We start from the raw sequence: 27,863 nt of genomic DNA on the forward strand, positions 1-27,863 counted from the left end.
TGAACAGTGTGCAATAGTTATCCAGAGGAATTGGTCATTCAAAATATTCAAGTCTATGTAAATAAGAATATAAACATGGAATCTGCAAGTGCTTCAACAGCCTTAACAAGGTAAGACCTAATGATAAAATTACTGTTTGCTCTAACAGAGTAACAATTTATGGTCAGTAGTTTATATTTTTGGTCTTGGTTTAACAGGGTTTGCTTTCTAATCAAAAGGTATGTTATGAAAGGGCTTCGATGTGGAAATGATAATAACATTTGTATTTTCAGGTATTTCATTTGCTACTTCTTGTCTCGCCCACCAGAGGTGAAGGCGAGACTTAGGGATCTAAATGCTGTCTTTTGCTGATGTGGTTTACGGTACACCATGTGGAGTGTTATAGAAGCAGTGGATAGAAGAAGAGAGGAAGTGGATAGGCGAGAAAGTGGAGATTTGAGAATAGAGTATTCTTTCTTGAGAATAGTCCTGAAAAGGACTGTAAACCAGAAGGAATGTTGAGTGAGAACAGCTTGAGTAGTAGAGCTGATGAGGAGATGCTGGCTTGCGTCGGCGAGTAGAGATGATGAGTAGTAGAGAGACTCGACGTTTCGGACAGGTTGACTGTCCGTCTTCAGCATCTCCTCATCAGCTCTACTACTCAAGCTGTTCTCACTCAACATTCCTTCTGGTTTACAGTCCTTTTCAGGACTATTCTCAAGAAAGAATACTCTATTCTCAAATCTCCACTTTCTCGCCTATCCACTTCCTCTCTTCTTCTATCCACTGCTTCTATAACACTCCACATGGTGTACCGTAAACCACATCAGCAATTGTACATGCCACCATGCAAACCTTCAAACAACATCTAAATGCTGTCTGTCGTCCGTCACAAACCTAATGACATAACTCCACAACCATGAGTCGCTTTTCAACCAAGCTTGGATGGTAGATGGACTTGGGGAACCTGCATGTTATGCTGCAGTGGGAAATCACATGGAAAGGTCAAAGGTCATTTTCCGGTCAACGTTAAAGTTTACATGCAAGACTCTTATGACACCTAACTCCGCAACTACATGTAAGTCACTTTTCAACCAAACTTGGATGGTAGATGGACTTGGGGGACGTGCATGTTATGCTGCAGTTGGAGGTCGCATGGTAAGGTCGAAGGTCATTTTCAGGTCAACGTTAAAGTTTACATGCAAGACTCTTATGACACCTAACTCCGCAACTGTACATGTAAGTCACTTTTCAACCAAACTTGGATGGTAGATGGACTTGGGGGACGTGCATGTCATGCTGCATTTGGAGGTGACATGGTAAGGGTAAAAGTCATTGTCAGGTCAATGTTAAAGTTTACATGCAAGACTCTTATGACACCTAACTCCGCAACCATAGGTCACTTTTCAACCAAACTTGGATGGTGGATGGACTTGGGAGACCTGCATGTTATGCTGCAGTCGGAGGTCGCATGGTAAGGTCGAAGGTCATTTTCAGGTCAACGTTAAAGTTTACATGCAAGACTCTTATGACACCTAACTCCGCAACTGTACATGTAAGTCACTTTTCAACCAAACTTGGATGGTAGATGGACTTGGGGGACGTGCATGTCATGCTGCATTTGGAGGTGACATGGTAAGGTTAAAAGTCATTGTCAGGTCAATGTTAAAGTTTACATGCAAGACTCTTATGACACCTAACTCCGCAACCATAGGTCACTTTTCAACCAAACTTGGATGGTAGATGGACTTGGGAGACCTGCATGTTATGCTGCAGTCGGAGGTCACATGGTATTAAGGTTAAAGGTCATTTTCAAGTCAACGTTAAAGTTTACATGACTCTCTTATGACACCCAACTCCGCAACCGAAAGTCACTCTTCAACCAAACTTGGATGGTAGATGGACTTGGGAGACCTGCATGTTATGCAGCAGTCGGAGGTCACATGGTATTAAGGTTAAAGGTCATTTTCAGGTCAACGTTAAAGTTTACATGACTCTCTTATGACACCCAACTCCGCAACCGAAAGTCACTCTTCAACCAAACTTGGATGGTAGATGGACTTGGGAGACCTGCATGTTATGCTGCATTCGGAGGTCACATGGTAAGCTCAAAGGTCATTTTCAGGTCAACGTTAAAGTTTACATGCAAGACTCCCTTATGACACTTACATGTAACTCCGCAACCATAAGTCACTTTTCAACCAAACTTGGATCCCTTGGATCCATCCCAGCATTTCACAATGAAGTTTTGATACAATGCTGTTGCGTGCCCTCGCAAATCACGATAATTCTGGTTATTTTCATAAGTGGACGAGACACAAAATCGCTTTTGCCTTGTTTTTGTTATAAAACTTTAAAGTCTCTAAATTGTCACGTACATCACAAGTCAAATAGCTTGGACCTGCCCATATCTGTCACAAACCTTGCATACATGTAGTTCATTTGATTTGATTTTTATGAAAATCCCGATGTCTAATGCTTCAGCAAGCACACAATATTTGAAAATTATTCAAATGAGAAGAAAGTTCAAGGCCCTGGCCCCACTCTGTGCCGTATCAAATGTTTATTTTGGTGTGCGCACCTTTTGGTTAGTGTTACTCTAAAGCCATGTGCGAAGTTTCATGAATAAACTGTCAATGAAAAAAAAAACCCTCATTTCACCTTTGTTGAAATTTTGACTTCCTCTCTCATAGACATTGTGTACATTATATGTGTATGCATTTAAGAATAAGTAACCCCTTTTTCAATATGGGGGAACCTTTTTTCAAGGTTGTCTTTACCAGTATCATTTGGCATTAATATTTATCAACCTATGGGCAGAATTCTGTGCAAAATGAAATTGATTTGTTTATTGATGAGTGAGCACACATCAAAGTGGGAAAAGGGGAATGTCACATACTCATTTTGAGGGGTAATAAAATTAATAATGGTGGCAAATTCGGTTTCAAATGTCACTGTTTTTAGCATTCATCAGTTTTATTACTACACATTTTCCGAACTTTTTACATTTTCATGGTTGAGAGAGCACATTAAAAAATTGGGAAAGAATACTCCTTATACTGCGTAAATGTATTCTTTTCCTAACAATATCTCAGGATCAGTTGAATTTATGGACAAATCAGTGGTGGATCCAGGGGGGGTATTCTGACCATTGTCTTTTCTCCATATTTTATCTTATCTCAGAGATATGACGAAATCGGTATTCTGGTGGATGTCATAAATTTTGTTACAAAAATTGTCATAAATTTTGTCTCTTCCCTTTAGCTTGCAGCAAAAATATGCGGCTTTAAATGCACGTAATCCTTTTATACATGTACAAGCAAAAGATATGACAAAAGTTATGACAGGGGGGTAGCAGTCATAAATTTTGTCATATCTTTTAGTACCAAATATCCCGATACCCTGCCGACTGAATGTCAAGCAAATAATTATATTATTTAGATTAGATTGTGGTATTAGTTTCACTCATCTTCCATGACAATTTCCAAAATTATTTTTTCATGCTACAATTAGTTAGGCCCTACATATTTATTCCTCCTTTTTTCTCTGTTTTCCTTACTTTTCTACTTCTCTAAAATTCTTCACAGCTCCCTGTCTCTCTTTGTAATTAAGCGCATCAATATACGCGTAGTTGCGCGATGCCAGCAACTGTTTTGGGGATACGCCCTACCTGCCACGGGGCTTTCCTATTGGCTAGAAGGGCTCCAACTGGGAACTAACAATGATTTTGAATGGTTCGCTTCCGAAAAGATGGGTGGGAATTTTGAGAGATATGACAGGGAAAAGACAGTGTTCAGAATACCGATTTGTGACAATCATAGCGGTGTCACATCTCGGAGAGAAATGACAAAATTTATGACAAAAGTTATGACAGAGTTCCAGAATACCACCCCAGAATTTTAAAATGGGCAGGGGACGAGTAATTGGGGAGCTACCAACATTTTCAAATTTTAAAAAGTTTTACAAGTTGTAGAGGATACTACCATAAACCTCGATGATGATACATCACAAAAAAATATTGCTCACTCAACCATAAACATACGTTTAATATCAAAATTGTGTGTGTGGAGTGGCTAAATGATGGATAGTAAAATAGAATTAATACCATAAAATTCACTTAAAAACAACCTTTGCCAAACTTTGTATTTAAAAAATCTGAAAAACGACTCTTGTGACTTTAAAAAATCATTTCTAATTCAATCTTTGATTACTCATGCATGACTCAACCGATCAATCTTATTTTTCACCAGGAGTTGCTTGATGACTGTAGAAAACTACCTACGAAATATCATATTTCAAAATTCCGTTCAAAAGTTATAGCAATTTGATTTAGGGGGACTTTACACTTTTTTTTGTTGTGTACATGTAGGGGAAGGCGGGGTAAGTTGTGACACTTTTTGCATTTTGCATGTTAGAATTGATATGACTAATACTATTGTAGAAATAAGTACCTTGCCTTTAAATTTGATCGTTGGGAAATGTTTTTCACCTACATATAACTTTCTACCCCCACACTGAAAGTCATCGTGGCCTTTGAAAAAAAACGATGTCAAATGGCTCAACTTGCCCCATATATGGTGTAAGTTGTGCCACCGTCTGGGGTAAGTTGAGCCACAAAAACAACGTACAAAATGTATGGGGAGAATCAGCATGTCAATTTTTTGTTTGAAGTCTTTTCACTTGCTAATTCTCTACTAACATCCTTTAAAAGGAAAAGAGCAGTCATGTAAATTTGCTCCTTTCAGCCTGCATTTCAATCGATTTTTATGGTTTGTTTTTTTGTTTTTTAATTACCATAAGAATTACCATGGCTCAACTTGCCCCATGCTGTTTGGCTCAACTTACCCCAGTCCGAACTTAGTGCGATAATTTTGTATCCACACATTTATTATGCATCCATCATTTAAAAGACTATGACAAGAATGAAGATCCATACCTGGACTAACAATGTTGTTATCATGCCTTTACTATATTTAAAGACGCGTGTGTGTATAAAGCACTTATCTATTTTACACTCTTTTTTACTTTTTTGGCCGAAATTCATACTTTTTCCTCTAAAAAAACTACTTTTTGTTTCAAAGTTGAAAACAATGTGGTGGGGTTAGGGGTTATGCTATGGGTCATCAATACATGACACCACCACAATGTCTGACTCATTCATTATTGGCCTGGGGCTGGTGGCTCAACTAGCCCCTATGCTCAACTAACCCCGCCTTCCCCTATATATTACAGGTTTCCTTTGGCATAGCTGCTATCTATTTTGAACACAATGTAGTCATTAGTGAACAAGCTGTCAAGTGTTTCTCATTTGGATAGGGCTTCTCTCAAATTCTCTCTTAAACACTATTCATGTTCTTATTTACATGTATACCCCTGTACATGTAAATGCATTTTGAAAGTGATCCATGTATGATTTATGTTTGGTTTTGAAAAAAAAAATCATTCTTTCATTCATTTATTCATTTGTTCGTTTGTCCATCCCTCCTTTCATCCATCCATCCTGCCATCAGCCCATATCTTGTGTATTATAGTGATCATCAGGACTCTGAGCATCATTTCTCGATATAGCTATAGGCCCTTATTCTGAACCCGGGTTTAAATTAAACCCTGGTGTAGGATTAAGGTTTAACTATGGAGAGCCAATTGGAGCACAAATCCCTTACAGTACACATCAATTTATTAACTCATATGACACCCAAATTGTTCATAATTGTCTCAGAATGATAAGTATTTTTCTTCATTTTGAAAGCAAAACAAAACAAAATACTGCATTAAACATAAGAATGATAAAATATAAACAGAAGTTTTGAACTTTTGGCTCCCAATAATTTTAGCACAGAGTTAGACCATGGTCTAAGTTAAACCTGACTTCAGAATAAAGGCCATGGTGTCTACCCAGCCAGAAATATAAATCATCTACCAGTCTTTTATTAAAAGTTTATATTTCTTTATTATGGTACAGTGATGCAGGAGACTGGTCATCATTTCTCTGGATAGAGCTTCTACCCAGTCAAAGAGATCAATCATCTACCAGTCTGCATCCTAAAGAGGAACATACTTTTGTCTTCCAAGTTACTTGGGACTGCTCTCTACCTTCAAATAGACCCAATGAGGTATTAAGGCTTTTTATCATGCTGATTGGTTAACATCTACTTGTCTTGCCCACCAGAGGTGAAGGTGAGACTTAGGGATCCAAATGTCGTCTGTCACAAATGGTATGACACGTAACTCCACAACTGAAAGTCACTTTTCAACCAAACTTGGATGGTAGATGGACTTGGGGAACCTGCATTTTATGCTGCAGTCGGAGGGTACATGGTAAGGTCAAAGGTCATTTTGAGGTCAACGTTAAAGTTTACATGCAAGATTCTCTTATGACACCTAACTCCGCAACTGTAATCACTTTTTAACCAAACTTGGATGGTATGTTCTTAGGTTACCTGGGCGGTATTCTTAGGTCATTTTATATGTAAAATATTTTATTTTATCTCTTAAAATGAAATTGGTATTCTGAGATGACATTTTATCTGTCAGATAAAATTTTTAATTTTATCTTGCGTATCTGCAGATGATATGCACAAACCAATGCCTGCGTAGACATACCCTTCGCATATCTGGCCATTGCAAATGCGGATGATACGCTTGTGCCCACATTACTTTGAAGAAAAGAAAAAAGATTTAAAAGAGGTTTAAGGGCTATTTCATCTCCGCGACATTGATTTCATCATTATTTCTAGGTCAATTAACTCCAAATGTTGACATGAATATTGAGAATAACACCTTAACGTTATTCCTGTACAATCAGGAAGTATTTCATAAGACTTTCCTTGACTAATATTATCTTTAAAATGATGCTTGAAAAGATGCCATATAGACTTCGAAAAAGATGAGAGTATTGTCATTTTTTAAAGAAATCTCTGAAAAGACGTGCAAGCGTATTTGAAGTCGATAAATTGATGCAATTTCACTTCTTTGCCACACCTCCTGGTGGAATGGATTTTCAGTGGTTGAGTGATATGAGAGAGCTATACAAGCATGTTTCTAATAGGATATTGATTTAAAAATTGGTGTGTCTTACAGAGATAAAAGGAAGATAAAATTGTTCTCAGAATACCAATTCGGAGAAATTATAAGGGTATTTTATTTCAATGATTTTAACAAAGATAGAATATTTCATTTTATCTGAGATAAAATGGATCTCGGAATACCACCTCTGCATGTTATCCTGTAGTCTGACGTCACATGGTAAGGTCAAAGGTTATTTTCAGGTCTATCGTTTAAGTTTACATGCAAGATTCTTACAGGGTTCGTATGGGTCATAAAAAACCTGGAAAGTCATGGAATTTCACTTTTTGCGTTTCAGGCCCTGAAAGTCATGGAAAATCGTTTTTTCATTGAAAAGTCATGGAAAATCTTTTTTTTTTTAATTCAATGATTTTAAGTTAGAAATAGTAATGAATAAAAATGTAACAACTCAACGGCCCACTAACACCATCTGCTCGAGCTTCACTTATCATTTAAAAATCATCCAAAATCCACACTCAAAATCATGAATAAGCCTTGAAAATAGCGAGGAGCGCAGTTACATATTCGGAAGTTGCGTTTTTTTCTGTACCACTTATTTTCATACACATGGTATCAGGTATGGAAAAAAAAATCAACGCAACTGTCGGAAAACAGTTGCATGTATTGCTACTTTATTGTGCGATATTTGAACTAATATACCTTGTAATGGTGATTAAGGAACATCTGCGAAAAGTTGAAAAGAAAAAAAAGGAAAAAAAATTTATGTCCACTTTTGGATTTGAACCGGGGACCCTAAGGACACAAGTCTGATGCCTTACCCATTGAGCTACACGCTTCCCATAGACTTAACACATAAGCAAAACAAGAGGATCTGAAATCCAATTTTGCAAGTGAAATACGGGCATGATCCCGGCATCTGATCGGAAAATAGAGACCACACTGCGATAGCTTACAATCTCAGCTAGAACATACTCAAAGCTCAGAGAAAACCAACAAACAGAAATGAAGATATGGCTCGCGAAATAGAGGAATGTAACATCCAGTTTTGAGAAAAAGTCATTTCCCATAGAGATTTCACACAAAATGAGCGAAAATGACATGCCTCTATATCTTGCCATTTTTGTCTCACCTGCGAAGCAAAGTGAGACTATAGGCGCCGCTTTTCCGACGGCGGCGGCGGCGTCAAAATCAAATCTTAACCTGAGGTTAAGTTTTTGAAATGACGTCATAACTTAGAAAGTATATAGACCTAGTTAATAAAACTTGGCCATAAGGTTAATCAAGTATTACTGAACATCCTATTAGAGTTTCATGTCACATGACCAAGGTCAAAGGTCATTTAGGGTCAATGAACTTAGACCATGTTGGAGGAATCAACATCGAAATCTTAACCTGAGGTTAAGTTTTTGAAATGTCATCATAACTTAGAAAATATATGGACCTAGTTCATGAAACTTGGACATTAGGTTAATCAAGTATCACTGAACATCCTACATGAGTTTCACGTCACATGACCAAGGTCAAAGGTCATTTAGGGTCAATGAACTTAGGCCGAATTGGGGATATCTGTTGAATTCCCATCATAACTTTGAAAGTTTATGGATCTGATTCATGAAACTTGGACACAATAGTAATCAAGCATCACTGAAAATTTTGTGCAAGTTTCAGGTCTCATGATTAAGGTCAAAGGTCATTTAGGGTCAATGAACTTTTGCCGAATCGGGGGTATCTGTTGAATTACCATCATAACTTTGAAAGTTTATTGGTCTAGTTCATTAAACTTGGACATTAGAGTAATCAAGTATCACTGAACATCCTGTGCGCGTTTCAGGTCACATGACCAAGGTCAAAGGTCAATGAACTTTGGCCGAATTGGGTGTATCTGTTGAATTAACATCATAACTTTGAAAGTTTATGGATCTGATTCATGAAACTTGTACATAAGAGTAATCAAGTATCACTGAACATCCTGTTCGAGTTTCAGGTCACATGATCAAGGTCAAAGGTCATGTATGGTCAATGAACTTTGGCTATGTTGGGGTTTTTTGTTGAATAACCATCATATCTCTGTAAGTTTATTGGTCTAGTTCATAAAAAAGTGGACATAAGAGTAACCATGTATCACTGAACATCTTGTGCGAGTTAGAGTAGTATTCAAAGTCAGCACTGCTGCTATATTGAAACGTGTGATGCAGGTGAGACGGCAAGAGGCATTCCACTTGTTCAGGATGATCCATTTTTTTAAAAGTGAATTAAGCCATCATTTAAAAAGAACATGTTCTCAGCTACAACATATTGAAAACTGAGCGAAAATTGACAAATAGTTACAGAGTTAGAGTCAAATTTGCATAATTATGATGACGTCATAAGTAGCAAAATGGGAATTTCGAGTTCCGAAGCCATTTTGATGACGTCATGATAAAATTTCGGGTCAAAGCGACATGAAATCACATCTCCCATCCATACTCTATTCGAATATGAAAAAAAAATGGGGGTCAACGGACTACCTTAAGAGCTATAATGAATTTTGTATAGGCATGTTTTTGCACATACATTGTCTATGGTTAGTGCGTGCGTGCTGTAAACTTTGATGGAGGCTAATTCCTTTATTACTTGTCGTAAAAAGTTGATCAAGGTATCAAATTGTTCAGAATTATATTATCGGTGCATTGATATGAAAAAAATGGCAATCCTATTTTGTATAGTGCCGTTACGCGCGAGAACGCGCGCGTAACCGTGCGCGCGCGCAAATTTTTGAAACGCTTAAAATTACCTGATTCGTACTCTGTTTTGGTCAAAAAGTGATTTTGAGCATTTTAAAATTTTGACGCGCGTCGTGACCTTTACATGACCTTTGATGACATGGGCAGTTGACCCTTGACCTGAATTTAATATGATGTAAATATTGTTGATTTTTGATCATTGATAATGAAGATATGATTGATAATGTGATTTTACAAAATGGCGTCTAGATGACGTCATGATGACCTTTTGACCTTGAACTTGTTTTGTTCACATGACATGATAAGTCCCCATATCAGATGATATTTTGAAGATAATTGATGATGTAGATTTGGAGATTTTGTGGTAACAAGAAAAGGGTGGAAAAATTAAGAAATAAATAAATAAAAAAGAAAATTCTTACGAAATTAATAGTTGATCTGTCGATTGACAGATCACCTAATTACACAGGAAATAAATCCCAGAGTCTAGTAACCTACATGTACATATGTAGCATGGGTGAAATGTCATTCCGCTTTGCTTTTCAAAACGACCTATTAACATCCAAAATAACTTACCTTATTTGTTAATTACAACTCAAAAATCATTTGTTTTATTTTTATAGGGGATGAGGTAAACATCAGACAATAAATCATCAAACAAAGCTTTATCTATTTTACAAGGCCGGCAGCAGGCTCACCCACGCACACATTGGCGCTTGTACTAGCTAGCCAGTCTGAGCTCTGTCTCTCTGCCAGAGCTCTGGAAGACAATTCGCTTTAAAGGCCTCAATGATGGTGATTTTCTGTTTCAGACAGAGTTTACATTTCAGGTATAATATTTAAAAAATGCCAATAAATTTTGATGATTACTTTATTGTCATGTATATTTAAGCTCTTAATGAATACATTCTCACCGAATTTAGACTCCCCCATAGAGAAATGCAATTTTCATGGAGATCTGCGTTTTCAAAGAACTTCAGGAAAAGTTAGGGTTTTTGGCCTTTATTACATGTACACGGCTGAGTACAGGGTATTGTACTGAAATAGACGGAGTAGAAATTAGATATTGAATTCATTTATATCCAAGTCCAAATCACATTCACACCCACCCACACACACACAAACACACCCACATCCAAGATTTTAAGCATGAAAAAAAAAACTTTAAAAAATCATACAGTATTTAATAAACAAAAAGTAATAATTTATTAATGAGTGAACAGGTATTCCTTGAAATACAGAAAAGTAGCATTTAAAAAGAGCCCCTCGAAATGCAAAAAGTAGCCCCCGAAAGGTAGAAATGGAGCCCCGAAATTTGACAAAAAATTTGGGCCTCCGAAAAAAAAAAAAATTCCCTGGTCTGCGCCGTAGTTACTCATCAAGCTTGTGGTCTGCATGAACTGTTTACAACCAGAGATCTGTATGTAACTGCCATTGAAAAAAATTAAAATGCCATTATTACGCAGTAAGTGATTATGCCAAAACTTTGTTAAAATGTCATGGAATTCTAGCTAGAAAAGTCATGGAATTTTTTCATGAAAAAAGAGTGTGAACCCTACTCTTATAATGCATAACTAGGCAACTGTAGATCACTTTTCAACCAAATTTGGATGGTAGTTGAACTTGTGGGACCTGCATGTCATGCTGCAGTCGCAGGTGACATGGCAAGGTCAAAGGTCATTTTCAGGTCAACTTTAAAGTTTACATGCAAGATTCTCTTATGACACCTAACTCCGCAACCGCAATTCACTTTTTAACTCTTAACATGCCACGCACACTACTAAGCCAATGCCACAGTGCTAATCCGATGCTAATCCCCTGTGCCAGCCACAAAACCCCCCTGTGCCACATTGATTTTGGGATCGCGAGTCGTATTCACTCCTTCCAATAGTCATGATTACAATTGCTTGTAACTCTATAACGATTAGTTTATCCACAAAATATTATGTAGTAAAGTTGTAGGAAATTTCCTACTGCTTATAATGATGTCCTCATTATGTGGATTGGTTATTATCTTTACCGCTAAAATATGAGTTGTATCAAGTAGTTCCATTTTGTGGAGTGTTTTGTATGGATCAAAAACCTAGGTCTCTTCTCTCTCAGAGGCGGAGCCTTATCTTGTAAAAAATGTAGAAATACTCGAAAAAGTCGAATGTAAACCGCGTGAGTAAGTTTATCTGTCAGAAAGCAGAGTTCACACTGCACACAATAGTGCTAATTACGGCGTGCATGCGATGCGCAATACAATGCAAAATGGCGTAACAATGATTGTTATTCCGAATGTGCGCAGTCATGCACGAAGCAGGCGAGGGTAAGAAACAATGCAAGCACAAAGCAATCAATAGTAGGCGTGCGAGCACGAGTGTGGCATGTTATAGTAGGATACGTAACGTGCACGAAGCACTCAATGAGTTAACCAAACTTGGATTGTAGATGGACTTGGGGAACCTGCACGTTATGCTGCAATTGGAGGTCACATCATAAGGTCGAAGATCATTTTAGGTCAATGTTAACCCTAAAATGGCCGGGGTTGAATCAGCCTTCCCCCAACATTTTCTGTGATCATTCCGCCGCGCAAATTTTTTTGACCGCACCACTCATAGAGTTTATACTTTTAAGTCTTATAAAACCAAATTTAAGCCCCCTGTACGCGGTTCCGAAATTGCGCAACATTTTGTAAGTGCATGTCAGACCAAAAATTGTTCCAAAAAGTGATTTTGTGTACAAATTCAATGCAAATTGAGTTCTCTCATCTTATTCATAAAGATATGATTATTTTTACTTCGAACAGCTGAAATCAATCGATTTTAGCATAGTTATGTTTAAAAAAAGTTGTGCAATAAATCTGGTGAAAAAAACAAAGAAAAACAAAAGGTTGAATACAAAGAAATTCATAAAACAATAAAATACACTAGAATTTTAATTCGTCTTAAGGACGAATTAGGTGATCTGTCTGTGAGTCTCCTGAGCATAATCTAATTTTTGATCATTATAACCATGTCAATGCAGAGCAATATGATCATCATGATCATGAACGGATGTTCATTAACGACAGAACATATTAAATATAACTGAAAGACAGAAAATTAGGTTGCGTAAAAAGTCTCGTTTTATGAGAGAATGGCAAATGCAATTTTGCAAGTGACTACACAAAATAGTGAAAATAATGTTGCCAGAATCCATGAATGTAGAATCAAGTTTTGAGAAAAATCAGTACTAAGAGAGGTTACACACAAATACATGAGCCAAAAAAAAAAATTGCCAAGTGAGTTTCGAACCAAGGATCCTTGAGTTGCAAGGCAGGTACGCTATCTACATGTATTAGACCACAAAGCTTCTCTTAATTTTATCATTCAAAGAATGACCATTATCCTGACTTATGGCAGTGAAAAATTGGCATTGTGATATGCCTCTATAAATTCTCAATTTTGAGGATAAAAAACTAATAAAGATGAAGATTTTAGAAAATATTTAGTAAGAGTATAAACTCAGCTACAATATGTCGAAATATGGGCAAAAAAGACCAACAAATACGGAGTTATAGTCATATTTACAAAAATATTAAAACGTCATAAGACAAAACTGGAAAATTTTAGTTCCGACACCATTTTGATGAGGTCATGATAAAATTAAGGGTCAAATGTGACATGAAATCACATCTACAATTTAAACCCTATCCGAATACAAAAGGAAATTTAGGGGTCAACGGACTATCTGAAGAGTTATATTGAATTTTGTAAAGGCATGTTTTTCACATATTTGACCTATTGTGAACGCGCGCTTGAGCGCGTAATGCAAACTTTGACGGAGGCTTATTCCTTTATTACTGGTCGTAGGAGGTTGGTTAAGGTATCAAATTAATCAGAATTTCATGAGGAATGCATTGACGTAAAAGAAACGGCGATTGTACATTGCGTACTGACGCTACGCACGTAAACGCGTGCGAAAACCTGTGAGCGCGCAAATTCTTGAAATGCTTCAAATGACCTGAAACATACTCTACTTTGATCAAAAAGTGATTTTGAGCATTTAAAAATTTTGACGCGCGCGTACATGCGCGTTGTGACCTGTACATGACCTTTTACTTTTACCAAAAATTAGCATTTTAGGAGTTTTGTTGAGGGAATTAGAGCAAAAAGTATGATATATGCAAAAATTAGCATAATTAATTCATGAAAAATAAAATCTCATTATTTTGGAAAATTTTACCATATCGCCTTGTAGATTACATCGCACACTACCAGCATGTAAATTTTTGCGGCGCTCGCGTGATCGGAGGCCGAGATCTCGGACAGCCAAAAAAGCCCGGCCTAGTTAGGGTTAAAGTTTACATGTAAGACTCTCTCATGACACCTAACTCCACAACCGTAAGTCACTGGTAGATGGACTTGGGGGACCTGCATGTTATGCTGCAGTCTGAGGTCACATGGTAAGGTCAAAGGTCATTTGTAGGTCAACATTAAATTTTAAGTGCAAGACTTTAATATGACAAGCGTTATTCAATCCCAGTTATTTCACAATGAAGTTTTGATACAATTCTGTTGCATGTCCTCACAAATCACAAAGTGGGCGAGACACAAAATTGCTTTTGCCTTGTCTTGATTATAATTTCTAACTAAATAAAAACATTTTCAATGAAATATGGATAATAGATGTTCATTTCATGGATGTGAATTGTGAAATTTCAGCAACGTTTTGTGTATTTTTTTGTTTTGTTTTACCCCCCGACTAACCCTTACCACCTGTTTAGCTTTTAAACGTTTTTCAGAATTCATGTACCAGGTAATTTCTCGAACTTGAGCTTTTATATAACCCTAGTTTAATACTGTTTAAGAATAACATACATGTAGTACAAGGTAGGTCTGTAATTTATTTTTTATTAAATCTCTAGTTCATACCTTTCATCTCTTTGTCTGTATTCTGTATTTGCTTTTTTTTATTTCTCTTAATAGGTTCATTTGCATCAGCTGACTTCATATTTAGTCAAATATTCACCCAGGTCAAAGTCATTTTCTTATCAGATTATGAAAAACGTGATACGTTTTTTTTTCTATTCTTGGAAGTCAAATAGATCCCTGTGGACCCAATAAAGAGTTGACTTCTAAAGGCAAACTTACCTTTAGTATATATTCTCTATTTTTTAGCCTGTAGATTTTCCCCTGTTCTTGGTGATTGAGTGGAACACCCCTTCTATCGCAATGAAACAATCCATTCAGTCTCATTATCATCTACCAACTGTCACCATGGACTTTCCAGCATTCATAGTTCTTTCCCAGTGTCAGTCACCTGTCACCACAGGGAAAAGGTCAGTCATATGTTTTTAATTTGAATTCATTTATTTTCCATTAAAAATTCAAGGAGTACAAATGCATAAAATAATTACAATTGTTTGTCTGTTACAAAAATATTAAGTTTTTGTTCAACTAGAGCCACTTTCATACTGACAGCTGAAGTGGAGTTACTTTGGAGTCCAGAAGGAGTTACTCCACTTTGGAGGGCAGTATGAAAATTCTAGGATTATTTTGATATTGATTTATAGCAGAGTACTCAACCCACTTCTAGAAGAGGGTTACAAACGGAGTTAGTCTATGCCAGAAGTTTGCTATTGCCTATCTCATTCATTTCCGCATTGGGGAGATTATGTGCGCCAAAATCAAGCAAACTTGCTTGGAAACCATGGAAACGACTGCGTATGCACCGCTGTGAAGCTTGCCAATTTAAAAGGGGGTGTAATATTGGTCAGCAGTACAAGCGTACATCACCACAATCCGGAGTTACATGTAACCCCACTTCGCCTTCAGTGTGAAAACAGCATTACTCTCATTTCTTTATTTCTGCATCAATTATATTCATACTGGGTGCATGTGATCCTTGGGTAGTACAACATGTAATTCCATGAAAATGATTGGGCCAAAGGTCAAATGATATGAGGTCATGCTATGTCTTGCCCATCAGAGGTGAAGGGTAGAATATGGGATCGAAATGTCCGTCCGTCCGCCACAAACATAATGGCGCTAAACTCTGCAACTTTATGTCAATTTTCACCTAAACTTGGCTTGTACATATACATAGGAGACCTGCATGTTATGCTGCAGTCAGAGGTCATATGGTAAGGCCAAAGGTCATTTTGAGGTCAAGCTACTTATAACTCCTTTGTCAAATGATAATAGTACAGGCTCAATACTCTAAGCCGAGGCTATTTTTTCAATGGCAATGCAGGAAGGTCAGCTTAGGGAGCTTAGCTTTTGTGATTGATAGAATTGTATAAATCAATGTAATCAGATTGTCTTGAGATTTGTGCTGATTGGCGTACTCGGCGAAGCAGCAAGTGTGCCAATCAGCGAACTTGGCGGACAAAGAGTTAAAGATCCTAATACCACCAGTGTGTTGGGGGATATTGGGTAAAAGGTTCAGTTTTTGTTCAGCTTGCCCTCATTGATTTATTTCTGCTTCAATTATGTTTACACTTATAACAAATTATCCTTTGTAATACCACAAGTGTTTTCATGAGGATGATTGGGTCAAAGGTTATCTAGGAGTCAAAAGTTCAAATGATATGAGGTCATGTTCACCCTTATGGAATTTTTATTCAACTTGCTCTCATTTCTTTATTTCTGCATTAATTCTGATCACACTTGGTTCAAAAGATCCTTGGGTAATTACATATATGCTGTGTTGAGGATGATGGGTCAAAAGTCATCTACATGTAGGGGTCAAAAGGTCAAGTTTTGACCCCTAGATGATCTAATTTATCAGTTGTGTTTATACTTACTACATATAAACATTAGGTAATACCACACGTTTTTTTTTAGGATAATGCCAAAGGTCAAGAGATCATATTGCATATTTCAGTGATCAAGAAATCAGGTTCATGAACCACAGTGTCTTAACTGCCAATTCTCTGCAAACATTTTAATATTCAATCAAGCATATCGAGTCCCTCTGTTTTTCCGACGGCGACGGCGGCGTCAACATCAAATCTTAACCTGAGGTTAAGTTTTTGAAATGACATAACTTTAAAAGTATATATGGTCCTAGTTCATGAAACTTGGCCATAAGGTTAATCAAGTATTACTGAACATCCTACTAGAGTTTCATGTAACATGACCAAGGTCAAAGGTCATTTAGGGTCAATGAATTTAGACCATGTTGGGGGAATCAACATCAAAATCTTAACCTGAGGTTAAGTTTTTGAAATGTCATCATAACTTAGGAAATATATGGACCTAGGTCATTAAACTTGGACATACATAAGGTTAATCAAGTATCACCGAACATCCTGCATGAGTTTCACGTCACATGACCAAGGTCAAAGGTCATTTGGGGTCAATGAACTTTGGCCGATTTGGGGGTATCTATTGAATTACAATCAAAACTTTAAAAAATTTTGGATCTGATTCATGAAAATTGGACATGATAGTAATCAAGTATCACTGAACATCTTGTGCAAGTTTCAGGTCACATGATCAAGGTCAAAGGTCATTTAGGGTCAATAAACTTTGGCCGAATGGGGGTATTTGTTGAATTACCATCATAACTTTGGAAGTATGTTGGTCTAGTTCATAAAACTTGGACATAAGAGTATCAAGTATCACTGAACATCCTGTGCGCATTTTAGGTCACGTGACCAAGGTCAAAGGTCAATGAACTTTGGCCATAATGGGGGTATCTGTTGAATTACCACCATAACTTTGCAAGTTTATTGATCTGACTTTTGAAACTTGGACATAAGAGTAATAAAGTATCACTGAATATCCTGTGCAAGTTTCAGGTCACATGATCAAGGTCAAAGGTCATGTGAGGTCAATGAATTTTGGCCACGTTGGGGGTATTTGTTGAATTACCATCTTATCTCTGTAAGTTTATTGGTCTAGTTCATAAAACGTGGAAATAAGAGTAACCAAGTATCACTGAACATCTTGTGCGAGTTATAGTAGTTTTCAAAGTCAGCAATGCTGCGATGTGGAATCGCGTGATGCAGGTGAGACGGCCAGAGGCATTCCAATTGTTTTGTTTTAAAAGGGTTCTTGGAACATTTAGCTTAGGGTGTGTTTATGCGTCCATTGCGAAGATGAATCAGTCTTTTTAAGCAATGTTTCAGAACGTCAATGGCAAACCTGCTGTTTATGCTTAATTTTTCAGAGGCAAAATCATGAACTTTTGAATTGGTAGACTAGCTTAGCCGGAGTAATATACATGTAGGAGCGCCTTGAGCACCTAGCAAGGTGAATCCTATATCGCTATTTTGAGAAGGGTAATTATTTGTTATGCAGGGGCCACCAATCTACAGATCATATTTTTTCTCGCATGAACAAAGTTTGGCAGAGACCCTAGTGATCACCTTTTCTGTTTGTCCACTGGTCCGTTAGTCTGTTAGACTGTTTGTCCTGTGGTCCGTCATAAAAATGTGTGTTTGTTCAACTTGCTCTCGTTTATTTATTTCTATATCAGTTATGTGCATGCATCTACATACATGTAGAACATATGATCCATATTTAATACCAAATGTGAGCCGTTGAGAATGATGGGGTCAGAAGGTCAAATGATATGAGGCTATGCCTTGTCTCTTTCACCTCATGCAAAATCTCGTACTATCACACTCATGCCTACATGTACATGTATATGCTATTCTTTTTATTATATTATTATGTAGTTTTACAGTGACCTACACATTACTGAACAATCTCCGAGATTTCCTTGGAATAACTCTCATTTGGATACCAGACAGGGAACCAAGAGGTATAAAACATTACATCTATTATATAACTCATGGAACTCTTGCTGCTTGGTGCATTTGGAAAGTCTGCATGGGTCTTCTCATACAATTAAAATACATTGCATAGCATGTTCATTTATTCATTTCAGGAACACCAGCAGAGGTTTTAGAAGGGAATCTTATTATGACTTTCTAATAGAAGATATTTTAATTAAATTTTTGAAAATTATATATCTGCAACATATACTTTGGTGACATTTTTAATTCAGGAACACAGGAGAGGGCAATCTTTTGATCTTGACATTAATGTTTAAAAACAAAATGTAAGGTTTGTTTTTCTCACCTGCATAGCACAGCAAGACTTAGATGGAAAACTCTGTCCATTTTGGTCAGGTTTATGATTCACTGAGACTTCATCTTCACAGCATTTTATTCATTTCAAAGATGTGCATTCCAATTTTCATGTATTGATTTATTTTAATTTATATGTAAATGCATCACAATTTGGCTTGGCCGCCATGATGTATGAATTTTATCAATTAAACCATTTATAGATCTATCTATCTTTCCATCCATCCATCCATCCATCCATCCATCTATCTATCTATCTCCCGCAATAGACCAAAGACTCCCATATGCATAGCAGTGTCCAGAGGTTTATAATATATTCTCAAACAAAAGCAGTGTATGAGATACAAAGATAAAAATAAAATTTACCGTAAATAGCAAAAATCAGCATCCAAAGGCGAGACGTTATAGTTTCAGATAAGATAACTCTCGTTTTTATGGAGTAAAAATATACCAATATAACGCTTTTTTGATTTGTTCACGAGTGACAAAGGAGCTATTTCCGCAGGTCAGATTTAATCAATAATAAAATATGCAAATAAGCAAGTAGCAGATGCCATTGCGAGCTCTTGCCAAAATGTAAATGAATATTGATTGATAGATTTTATTTCTTATGATAATTTTTAAAACCAATGCAAAATATATACATTCAAACAATAAAAACATATTAATTGAATCAATAATATAGTGAATAGGTATATGAATTTGAAATTATAAAACTTAAGTTGTAAGAGAAATATGGGAAAAACCAAAAAGAATCCAAAAAAAAATCCTAGATCCAGAATACGATTGCAGAATAAATGTACATGAAATATACAAGGAAAGCATGATTATACATGTAATGTAACTTGCCCAAGAGAAATCCTTACATGTAATTGCCCCCCCCCCCTTACATAACCAAAAGTTGCTTTTCTTTCGACTAATATTAAGCTAGAACCTTGTTATTTAATTTCCTTTTAAATGTCGATAAGAATGAAGATTGTTTGATCTCACTGGGAAGTGAGTGCCATACATCGGGACCCCTGTTGTTTATTGATTTAGATGTTAACATTTTGGGATTTATTAAATGGTAATTTTCCGAGCTTGTGTTATATGAATGAATTTGACAATAACATGAAAACTTTGAATCAAATTTGGAAAGCAATATCTTATTCTTCAATCTAAACATAAAAGTGCAGTCTGAATGATGTTCATATCAGCAACTTTTAATCGTCCCAGCTCTTTAAATTAAAGATTGGGTCGGTGTGGGCTAGATAGTGAGATCCTGTACACAATCTTATAGCTCTCTTTTGTAATTTGAACAACTTATCTATACATGTAAATTTGGAGTAACAATTTCCCCAGACAATGACACCATAAGACACTGAAGACAGGATAAAAGAATTATGTAATAAAATCATTGCCTTATAGAGGGAAGGTAGAATTTAAGCTTAGACATGATGCCAAGCCTGCATGATACATTAAGTTTAAGATTTTCAAACTGGGGGTTCCATGTAAGACATTCGTTTTCTAAGATAGTATTGTTTACTAATGTTATGATTTGGGTTATCAATAATTGGTTTTTTTTACTGTGAAATACTATATAATAGGTCCTAATGATATCAAGCGATAATTTATTGAAACGAAGCCAATTAAGTACTTCAGGGAATTCGGGTTAAAATGACAGAAGATGTTATCCAGGTTTTCATCAACATACAGTAGGTTGTGTTGTCAGCAAACAAGACATATTGTAGATTTGTAAAAACATGTGAAATATCATTTATATACACTAGGAATAGGAGAGGTCCAAGTATGGAGTATACTGTAAAATGTTTATTCACATTCATGCCATCTAGTACATGTAATTTAAGTGAAATCAATAAGGGTGAGGTAGCTAACTGTTTTCCCTATAGTTGCTGTAGTTAAGCATTGGGCAAATGTCCAATATTATGACTATGAGTCCCATGGTAGTCTTCAGTCTGTGAAGGAGGAGGACTGAAAACAGAAAATGTCATTTTTCAAAAATCGTCAGAAACAGAGGATTTTGCAGTCTAAGTGAGACTGTACACTGCACATGTAGACGCCAGCATCGTCAACATTGAAATCTTAAACGAGGTCAATTTTTTTAAATATAATCATATACCCGTAGTAGTTTAACAATCATTGATAACCAAGGTTAAGTTTTTGAAATGTTATCATGACTTTGAAATCATGTAGGTCAAGTTTATGAATCATGGACATAAGTTTAATCAAGTATTACTGGACATCTTCCCCAAGTTTTACATGTAGGTAACATAACCAAGGCCAAAGTTCATATACATGTAGAGTCAATGAACTTCATAGACCATGTTGAGGGAATCTTCATCAAAATCTTAACCCAAAGTTAAGTTTTTGAAATGTCAACAAAACTTTAAGAAAGGTATACAGATTTCGTACATGAAACTTGAACTTGAGAGTAATCATTAGTATCACTGATCGTATGCTTAAAAGCAAACTCCCATCATTTGTTGTTTTAGAGATAATCATACAATGAAAGGTGTGTAAAATTATGCCATGTAACGTCGGTTACCCTGAAAATGCCCATATACACATGTACATGTAGTACCTGTGCTATGCAATTGGACATATTATAGGTTTTCCCGTCCAATTTCGTCAAAATTTCAACCGATTTAATGATGTAATAATTTGAATAACTAATTTGAATGACCTATGAGATCAGCATTTAAATAGCCAAATACTTAATTTAATTCAATTCTACTGGCACGCGATTTCATAGTTATTTCATTCAAACATAAATTTGTAAAGAACGTTCAAATTAAAATAGCTGAGTAGTGTTTTCAAATTCGCACCGGTACCTTCCTTGCGAACGTTTAGGAATTCAAAATCATTAATATGCAATCACTTACAAGATATGGACAGTGTTTTTCGTTGTTGTTTTTTGTACTTCTTTTGAATAATTATGGAAATGGGTTTTACCCCTAAATTGGATGTTAGAAATTTTACATCTGACAGACCATCATCGGAACAACATCTCGTTTTTGTTCCACTTTCATAACTATAGACTGTGGTCAATACCATGATTCCCATCCCTTCCCCAAGACGATTTAAATTATATACAATTATGTAAAATAAAAAAAAACAAGATGATGAAGAAAAAATACCTACCATTGGCATACTAGGTCATCGACCCACTCAATGGCGGATCCAGGGGGGGGGGCACAGCCGACTGGTGCCCCCCCCCCTTTAGAGGCACAATTAATTTTTTTTTTTCGTGGACGAAATACCCTTATTCTTTGGTTAAAAACCTTTTTTTTTACTCGTCAAATTCCTCCGGAAAATGTGCCCCCCTTTTGGGAAATCCTGGATCCGCCCCTGCACCCACTCATCAATCACTAAAAGAATAAGCATTTACAACCATATCCTATAAGTGTTACATGAATTACGTCTTTATCAAACATATTTGGAATAAAATTATTCTAACTGAAAAGATCCGCAAAAGATAGAAATAAAGGGTAAAGTTTGAAAAAAAATGAATACAGAAACGTTATCTGAATTTGGAAGTTTAAAGTGCAAATATGTGTGCCGATAAATGAAATTGAAAATGGTGTTTCAGGCGAAATCAAACGATCAGTTAGTCGTCGCGAAATTAAATGACACCTTAGGGCCATTAATTTGAACGAGTTTCTGTGAATTGAATTTCTACAAAATTCAAAGGAATGATATAGAACGGAATTGAATGCTAAATGAATGAAATGAACTATGTGTGTAGAGGATGGACGAAATGTTTCGAATGTGAACGTCCTTTCATTAATTTAATTGCAACTCTGATGAAATTGGACGGGAAAACCTACATGTATATTATCATTATCCAGTCCAGAATTTAGTTAATTTTTGTTTTTCTTTTCCTGTGTTGATATTCCCTACTTCATTTCTCTGTTATAGTGTTGTTTTATTTCTCAGGGATTTTTTCTTATTTGTTCCCTTCATGACAGTGCATGACATTGCATGGTTTTCACCAACATAAGTTTTCTTTTAAACTATATAATGAATTTCAAAATACAATTTTGTTTCATTAGTGAATGTCTATTCTGTGTTACAGTATGTAATTCACATCATATTGATTAAAACATAAAATTATTGTTTTTATTATTATACATTAACATGCCTTTAATATCAAATTGGCAAAATAAAAATTGAAGGCTTAAATGAAGCATGCAATGTAATTCAGCCATACTACAATTTTATAAAATTATGCATGGAGAAGTATGTTGGTAGCTCAGCCCCGGTGGGGTCACTCACCCGCAGAGGGGGACGCATATGACCGTTACCACAAATGCAAGTAACCCCCTATTGCAGTCAATTTCAAGGACATTTTGTGAAATCTACCCCCCTATTTTCACGCAAAACAAGGACAAAATTGCGGTAAAATGGTACCTTGAAACACCCCTAATTATAATATTGTAAGGACACTTTTTGTCCATTTCGAAAACTTACCCCTATTTACCATATTTCAAGGACAGGGAATTTATACCCTTTCCTCATCATTAGAGGAAATTGCAACACAGGCGTCAGAGTGCTCAGTCCTTATAGATGACCAAGAGCCATGTCATACTGATACAATAATCCAAAAGAACTTTATTTTTCATGAAAAATACAAAAAGTACAATTCTTTGTAAAAATAAATGTAGAGTTGTCCACATAAAGATACAGAGCATGATGAGCGCGCAGTCTGCGGCTGGTGACTCGGCGACGGATTTTACTTCCCGTGATCGTTCTCCCCTTTTTCCTGACCCCCATTTCCATCAGATCGAGGACGGAGAGCACCCCTATTTTCACTACTTCGAGGAGTGTTCTGTCCGCGGACGTTCCGTGAAATTGACCCCTTTTCCCGCGATTTTGGTAACGGTCATGCGGTCCCCAAGTCATATTGAGTGACCCCACCGGGAGCTCAGCACAGCTGCATGTTCTGTAGTGATCAAGATTATTTTTCTTGTTATGTAAAATTACACTTTGTGTCTTAACATTTAGCAAATGAAAATTGACCGTGGAAGATTCAATGGAAATTGTGCATGCTAGATTTGGTTATTAACAGTTTCAAGCATTCTGATTTGTTAGTATTTTATACATGTACATGTAGTACATGTATATGAATAGAGGAAGCATGGTTCTGTATTCTTCATGGCCTAGGGTCCCTTTTCTAAGGTGTAAATCTGCTTGTCTCCATCCATGTATTAAATTGGATAGTGGGTTAGTAGGATGTGAAAGCCTATGGAGTAGAAATTGAGACCTTCGTAGTACATTACATGCTACACAGTACTTGAAACTTTTGAGACTATAGATTTTTTTTTTGGTTGCAAGGTTTCATTTACATTCTATTACCATTACAGTGCATGTATTGTTTAACTTCAAGACTAAGAAAACTTGAAAAAGGAACAAGATATCTCTCAGTTGTACATGTACACATACACAGGATTCTCAGCCCATCAGGGAAATCAAGGAAAATTATTTCACTTTTTTCCAGTCAGGGAATATGATTTTTTTTAATACCTCAAATCAGGGGAAAATGCCTCAAATGAGGGAAAAATCAGAAATATTTTATTAGCTCAAAAGTCGAAGGCACAGTAGTCAGTCAGACTCTGTTATATTTTGTTGCATAATCATTGAGTGACTGGTTTATGGTGCTACTAATTAGTTCTATACTATTGTTTTTATACTGAAAATGCATGTACATGTACATGAAATTCACTGTAACAACTCATAAAACATGCAAAACTGGGACTGGGTTTGAATAATTTTCAGGGAAAAATCATGGAATTTGTTTTTTTTTAAAGCTGGGAACCCTGATACTTGACTATCAATAGTGTGTACATGTAGGTACCTCAAAACACAGGACCATGACTCATTGCATGTTATTGTAGTTTTTATCACAACGTGGACTCATTTAACTTTTTTGTGCATCTTGTTTCTGTTAAAATTTAGTCATACATGTACATGTTCTTGAATGACTATCATTGACCGTGGTGGTACAGTAATTCACTTTGCTGGGGATGGGCAGGGAGACACTGACGTTATCTTGAAAATTGAATATTTTAAGCATTGTTATGGAATCAAACAAAATATTTTCAAACATTTTTGCCATTCCATGCATGTACATGTATGTCCACTTTGAAATGATGGGGGCTTTGTTTCATGCAATACAATACAATTTCCCGTCATATAGAAATCAGGTAGCAGCTTGAACCATGTGGTTGGCAGGATGTTTGATTTTTTTTGGGGGGGGGGGGGGCTAGAAAACCTAGGTGACATCTGTTGATTGTACAGTATGTAGTCCAGGATAGGCGTCATAGATGATGGACTTACCTTGTGGGTTTTTTTTTTCAAATACAATATTTTTTATAGTTTCTTGTCATTTTGAGGGTGCAGGTTACAAATCTGAATGAGGCGACTTGTCAAATGTTGAGCATTTTCCCCAATTGGCATCTGCTAAAATATGCAAATTGCCCATGAAAATCATAAAATTATTGCCTGCACAATCACTATGTTCAAGGAGTGAAGTACTCTCTGAAAAAATGATTTTTGACAAATTATTTATTTTCTTGATATTTTCTTGATTAAACCCCTGTATACTCTCTTATGTACAGTATGAATGGGGAATACTAATTTTCACCAAAGTGAGCTCTAAAATGCAAGTAATTGACAAGAAACCATAGAAAAAATATTTGATATATATGTATAAAAAAAAAAGTTTATGTGTCATCTAGCCTGGACTGTGTTATAGTAGGGGATGGGGGGTTAAGTTTAGCCTAGGGGTATATTGAGCCACCAACCCTAGGTCTATAATGAACGAGTCAGACATTGTGTGGTGCCATATGTTGGTGACCCATTGCATAATCCCTAACTCTGCCAGATTGTTCAAAGTTGAAGCAAAAAAATAATTTTTCATAGGGAAAAGTACAAATTTTAGTAAAAAGGTAAAAAAAAGTGTGAAATAGCTAAGTGCTTTTTGCCCACATGCATCTGAATATAAGGGCACATGAACAATACATTTAGTCCAGGTATGGATCCTCACTCATAGTCTTTTACAAATTCAAAAGTCTATTGCTTTAAATTATGACATTTAAGGATCATCATCAAAACTAAGAAACATGAGAAAAAATATAATATAACATAGTCTTATACATGATGGATGCATATTATATGTGTGGATGGGAGTATTACATCAAGTTCAGACAGTAGTAGTAGACGGGTCAATATACAACCAAAAATACCCTTACCCGTAACAAATTGCAACAAGGGATTTTTCAACATTTTTTTTTTTTTTGGTTCTGTTTGATCTCGGGAAAAACATAAAAAAATATACCAAAATCCGCATCCGGGAAAATGGTTATTTTCAAGATGGCATCCAAGATTGCCACCACTCACTGAAAATGGATACAACTGAAACATCCACCCTAGATTTTGGTCCATAGTTATTCCATGGTCTATGAGGGTACAAAAATTGTTGATACATCCTATAGTGAATTATAAGCCCTGAAGTGTACCTGGAAAATCCAAGATGGCGCCTAAAATGGCTGCAGTAGACCGAAAATCCACAATTCATTTAAGTTTAATTTTTGTTTATATCCAATGGTTTTAAGGGTGAAGAAGTACAATGGAAAAGGTTACAAGTACAGCCAGTGGTCTGCAGCCTGTTGCATAAAACTTTTTACCTGAGAAAACTCCGGTAAAAAATGAAAACTAAGGTTAGTCTGATTTCTGCCATTGACTTTAACACAGGGCAAAAACTCTGGTAAAAAATATCAGTTTTCTCAGGTAAAAAGTTTTATGCAACAGGCCCCTGGTGTGTCCAAAAAGCCAAGATGGTGTCCAAAAATGGAGTTTAGAATGGCTGTGGATAATTAAAATGGTCATGGGACATAATGATTGTGGTGTCTAGACCATGATTTCAATGGTAAAATAGACATTTCGACAAGTTACAAGGACAGTCAGTGGTCCAGTATGTTAAAAAAATCCAAGATGGCCTTTAAAAATACTGACATAGTTTGCTCAATATCCAGAAAAAGAACTTTTGTGTCTATACCATGGTTAAATTGGTCAAATAATACATTGGGATACGTTACAAGGATAGTCAGTGGTCTGGTGCATGTATGTGCAAATGTCTGCGATGGATTTCCAAAAAATGACTCTGGAATGGCTGCTAATACATGTACTTAAAGTGGGCATAGCTCATTTCATATCGGCATGGGAGATCTAATTTTGGTGTCTAAACTCTAAACCACTGGTTTTAAGGATCAATTAATATATTGGGACAAGCGACAAGGACAGTCAGTGGCCTGGTTTGTCATAAAATCTATTAAATTTGGCTTCCAAAAATTTATTCTAAATTGACTGCTGTTACTTTAAACAGACATAGCTTACATGTATGTCATATCGGCCTGGGAGATGCAATTTTGGTATCTAAACCACTGGTTTAAGGGTCAAAATATGCATTAGGACAATTTTATTAACAGTCAGTGGTCTGGTATGACCAAAAATCCAATATGGCTTTCAAAAATTGAATCTAAAATGGCTGCTGATGCTAAAAGTGGCATAGCTCATTTTAAATCTGCATGTGAGATATGATTTTGGTGTCTAAACTATGGTTTCAAGGGTCAAGTTATAATCTAGGACAAGTTACAATGACAGTCAGTGGTATAGCATGTTCAAAATTACAATATGGCTTCCAAAAATGGAGTAAAAAACTGTCTGTTACTTATGAAAGGACGAAGGTTAATAAATATCTGTCCAGGGAATATGAGTTTGGCGTCTAAACCATGGTTTAAAGGGTCAGGTAATAGTCTTGGGTAAGTTTTATACAAGACCAGTCAAATGGCTGCATGTTTAAAATCTAAGATGACTTCAAAAAAATGGGGTGTAAATTGGCTGTTACTTAAAAGTACATAGTTTATTAGAAATACACCTTGAAGGTATGATTTTGCTGTCTACACTAGAGTTAAGAGGGTTAAGTAAAGGACAGTCAGGTGTCAGATATGTCCAAAAAGCGAATGGCTTTAAAAATTGGGGTCTTAAATGGCTGTTTCTACTTAAAAGTG

General features: G+C 36.2%; 1 protein-coding gene across 2 annotated transcripts in view; it reads left to right on the forward strand.

Annotated features, from left to right (window-relative positions):
* LOC121429445 (trafficking protein particle complex subunit 14-like) overlaps nucleotides 1–27,863 on the forward strand; it is an 80,302-nt gene that overhangs the window by 28,587 nt on the left and 23,852 nt on the right. For both annotated transcript variants that reach the window (XM_041626447.1, XM_041626448.1), the window contains 4 exons: nucleotides 8–110; nucleotides 5,942–6,092; nucleotides 14,873–15,033; nucleotides 18,382–18,467. In XM_041626447.1, coding sequence (XP_041482381.1) covers nucleotides 8–110; nucleotides 5,942–6,092; nucleotides 14,873–15,033; nucleotides 18,382–18,467 — 501 coding nt within the window. The remainder of the gene's footprint in view (nucleotides 1–7; nucleotides 111–5,941; nucleotides 6,093–14,872; nucleotides 15,034–18,381; nucleotides 18,468–27,863) is intronic.

This window comes from Lytechinus variegatus, chromosome 16 (genome assembly GCF_018143015.1).
Source record: "Lytechinus variegatus isolate NC3 chromosome 16, Lvar_3.0, whole genome shotgun sequence".
NCBI lineage: Eukaryota > Metazoa > Echinodermata > Echinoidea > Temnopleuroida > Toxopneustidae > Lytechinus > Lytechinus variegatus.